This window comes from Terrapene carolina, unplaced genomic scaffold, assembly GCF_002925995.2.
Source record: "Terrapene carolina triunguis isolate 2854851 unplaced genomic scaffold, T_m_triunguis-2.0 Scaffold233, whole genome shotgun sequence".
NCBI classification, from domain to species: domain Eukaryota; kingdom Metazoa; phylum Chordata; order Testudines; family Emydidae; genus Terrapene; species Terrapene triunguis.
In genome coordinates, this window is record NW_020664584.1 from 5,210,149 (window position 1) to 5,214,338 (window position 4,190).

Genomic DNA, 4,190 nt, shown 5'->3' on the forward strand with positions numbered 1-4,190 from the left:
AGTGCTTGAAGGGTAGGGGGTCATCCCGTCTCAAATCCGTGTTCTGTCTCTTTAAAAGCATCAGTGGGAGAGAGCACTGGTCAGCGGTACCCCGACTGGAGCTCCCCCACCAGGCCAGAGGAGAAGTGTAACAGGGCAGGGGAAGAGAAAGACAGAGAGAGATGGGTTTGGTGCAAGGACAGAGAAGGCGACTGAGAGAGAAGGAGCGTGCAGGATTTTACAGCTGCTACAGTGGGGAAGGTCTCCGCTCCAGTGAGCCAGACAGACAGCTTAGCAGCTGCAGTGCTGAGGGCAGTCCCGGGCTGTGGGGTGTGATCACTTTAAGGTGTCGTCGGCATTTTTGAACATGAGGATGGCGTTGTAGATCTTCAGTGCTGGGCCCAGTTTGACGCTCATGATCTTGACGATGTCGGCCTGCGTCAGCAGAAGGAACGCCTCCCCGTCAATCATCTGCAGGAGAGAGGGGGGTGGGTCCAGCGTGCGCACCATGCTCACAGGAAATCTGGGCTCCAGAGCATCCCACCCCCTCCCCTCAGGGCCGTGTGTTCAAACAAAAAGCACGCCCTTCAAAGCGGGGGGGAGACGCACAGTTGCGGACGTGTGAACATGGCCAGCAAGGTGGCTCTTGGGATGGATTAGCTAGTGATGCTACAAGCACGGGACATATGATCCTGCCTCCTTCTCAGTGAAAAGCCTAGCCCCCTCCCCAGCCCCCTCACACTAGGAGGCTGGTAAGTGGCAAAGGAAAATGGTGCCACAGCAGGTAAAAATGCAGGCCATCTACTGGACAGGCTGGGTTGCTTCTAGCAACCAAAGCACCCTGAGTCAGCCGGCCCCAGCAGCTCTGAACGAGTGTCCGAGTGATTCTCTCTGCCAACGAGTCCGGGTCAGACGTGCTCTGTGTGGGGGTCAAAATCTTTGCAACCACTGGAGCTGCAAACACAGCCTGGGTCTGGGACTCCGGCTAGGCACGTAATCCCCAGTAACAGAGACCCAGCAACAGGAACTGGGGGGGGAGGGTGTGGACCTGGGACTAAGCAGACCCATCGGCCTTTTGGGAGAAGGCTGCAGCACTGCCTACAGCGCAGCTCTGCTTCTGCTCCCCCACGGACCCCTTGGAGCTCTCCTACCCCAAGCCCCCTGCTCACAGGGGACCGGACTTGCCCCATACATGGAGTGTCACCGTATCTATCTTTTGACTATATCTGGATGGACCCATGAGGTGCCTTACGTGCACAATAGACAGACAGACGTCTGAGGTCACTATCAGTGGGTTCTGCTGTCATTGCCGCCGGTGCTATCCCAAACAAATGCTCTCAAGGACTGTTGCTTTAGCAGCAAAAGGGCAGTCTCAGAGGCTGGTGGCAGGAAACCATGTAGGCAGCTGTTCTCCCATCCCCCTCCAACTGCAAATGGGCTTCCTTTGCTCCCTTCACCCATGCACTGAGCCCCATTCCCCCTACCTCATCCTTGAAGAGTTTGGCTTGGTCCTCGCAACCCGTTAGCGTCTGAACAAAGCTAAAGACCTTTGGAAGAGACAAGGAGGGAAACACAGAATCAGGGAATTAGCCTGCCTGAAATCCCACCGCCAGAGCTCCCTTTTCAGGGTCTAAGAGGACATGCCACAGAGCTGGGAGTCTCTGGAATTCTGCATGCCCTGGCTGCTCCAGCCAAGATCTGCTGCTTTCTGTATAAGCCGTGGGTCGAACGGGATGCAAAGAGCCTTTTATTCTACCATACTTGAGTGCAGATGCCTGCTGTCCACAGAAAGGAGACACAGGTCATCAGGTACCTCACAAATACACTCACCAAACAATGGGCCCTGGAGCATTTGGGGCGGAGGCCTTAGATCTCTGACAACAGAGTGCAGTGGGAGGCAGCGTGGCGGGAGTGTCCGAGAGTGGCTGCGTGGGGGAGTACAGCAGTGTTTGTCAGCAGCAGCAGGCATTAATAAGGAGCTCAGATAGAACTGTGGGTAGGGAGGGGTTGGGATTGACTCTTGTCTCTTTCTCTGCTAATTTGAGTTTTACGTTTCAACTTTAAGTTGCCACTTGCCAAAAAAAACCAAGAAAAAGAAACGGATTTATTGGAAAATGTGTAATAAAATAAATAAGTAAATAGCTGGCTGCTGGCCATGTCCTTGCACAGCCTCAAGCGACGGTGCCAGCCAAGCTGGAAACTGCTAATCACATAAGAAGAGTGGTACCCCTCAATCAGACCAGTGGCTGGGATGAGTGGGGGCACCGAGACCAAGTCCATGAGATGAGTGGTTCACAGGGAGCAGAGAGCTGGGAGGAATCACAGAGGCTGTGGAACCTGTACGGCTCCCACTGGCATCCCTCGCTGATTCCCCCTGGGGGAAAGGACACCATCGCTGTTTCCTAACCCTGACACGAACCACAGCGTGTGAGCATGCCAGGGAGGGCATGTGCACACAATGAGCCATGTGCACTGGGGGATTTGCACATGTGCCTTTGGAAATCTGACCCTATATTTCTTTCATGCTGTTCTACATTTTTCTCTGCTTTACCAGCCCTCTCTGAAACCCCCTCACCTCATCAATGGTCCACTTGGCCACAGTAGCTGCTGTGATGCCAGCCACCCCTGGCAGGAGTTTGCAGTGTTGCTCCCAGCAGAGGGACAGGGAGCGGTCAGGGTGAGCAGATAAGGCCGACATGAAGAGGGACTGGTGCATATTGTCCGAGGAAATAGCTGGTAAAGAAATTCAAAACGTTACTCAAGGCGGAGGGCCAAGGAAATCCAGTCTCATCCTGAAGGCCCTGCAATTCCTGAAAGAAGGGCTGAGGAGGCATGGGGGCTGAAGGCAGAAGCTGGAGGGGTTTCAGGTATCAGATAAGAACAGTTTGTGCTGTGCTAACTATTGCTAAACAGACGGCATTCTTCTCCGATACAGCAGAACCTCAACCGTGTCAGAATAAAGGGATATGATCAAGATTTCTATCGTGATGGTGTCTTTTTTATTAGAGAGACAAAGTGGGTGAGGTAATATCTTTTATTGGACCAACTTCTGTTGGTGAAAGAAACACATTTTTGAGCTTACAGAGCTCTTCTTCAGGGCTCAAAAATGTGTTTCTTTCACCAGCAGAAGGTGGTTCAATAAAAGATATTATCTCACCCACTTTGTCTCTCTAATATCCTGAGACCAGTATGGCTACAGTAACACTGCAAATCTCTTTATCATGACATGATTGACGTTATGCTGTATCAGAGAAAAAAATTGTCTATTAGCGATAGTTAATGCAGAACAAACTGCACTTATTTAACTTGATCGTGTCTCTCTATTACAATAGGTACATATATTTTATAAGTACATATATAAGGATAATTATATATATCTCCTTACTTGGGATACCATAAACTGAGAAGAATTTAAAGATCTGATTTACGTCTCACTGTTTCTGCTGTTTGTTACCTTTTGCATTTTACTTACAGTAGATTTAGGCTGTGACACTAGACTGGTCAGTTTCACTTTCTGTTTATAGATGGTGTCACTTTCTGCTTCTTTTGCCCTAGCCCCTGGCTGTTGTGTTGTAGGTTCCCAGTGCTATGAGGCAGGGGCGTGTTTACATTCAAAAAGCCTGATTTCATGAATTTTTTTGTTGTTAATTATGAAAACACTTCTGTTCAACAGTCCACCCACCAACTTTCATTTCACACCAAAGCTGAATTTCAGGCCAAACTCTGTCCCTTTAATTTTTTACCAAGGCTGGTCTCTTCCATCACTAAATGAGTTTAGTAAGGACTTTCCTGAGTTCATTATCAGTGATCTCATTTGTTTCACTCATTCAGAATTCTGGAGGAGGGCTCTAGGCATGGCCATTATCAGATGAGCTCTTGCTGTAAAAGCTGCTATTGTCCCCTAGTGGCCACTCAGCCGCTCATTCCGCTCACAGTGATCATGCACAAAGGGATGGCATGGAATTAGCTTTCAGATTGTGGCATGAAAGATTAAAAACCATTCCAATACATTTGGCTATACTGGTCACATGCTGAAGTATCAGCAAACCCTCTGGTGGTAAGAGGGGGGATTGCAGGGCAGAAAGAGGGAAAGAAAAGAGCTGGACTGGGGATATATTCTAGGGTGACCAGATCACACAGGTGAAATATCGGGACGCGGGGGGCGGAGCAAAAAAAAACGGCTCCCGGAGCTCCACGCCCTGCCCCCGCCC

The 4,190-nt window shown here is 50.2% G+C and overlaps 1 protein-coding gene across 1 annotated transcript in view; it reads right to left on the reverse strand.

Moving 5' to 3' along the window:
* L3MBTL1 (L3MBTL histone methyl-lysine binding protein 1) overlaps positions 1 to 4,190 on the reverse strand; it is a 47,755-nt gene continuing 43,565 nt past the window's right edge. Inside the window, exons 19-21 of the mRNA XM_026656825.1 lie at positions 2,555 to 2,712; positions 1,464 to 1,526; positions 1 to 450 (exon numbers count right to left, since the gene is read on the reverse strand). Of these exons, the coding sequence (XP_026512610.1) occupies positions 316 to 450; positions 1,464 to 1,526; positions 2,555 to 2,712 (356 nt within the window). The 3' untranslated portion in view covers positions 1 to 315. The remainder of the gene's footprint in view (positions 451 to 1,463; positions 1,527 to 2,554; positions 2,713 to 4,190) is intronic.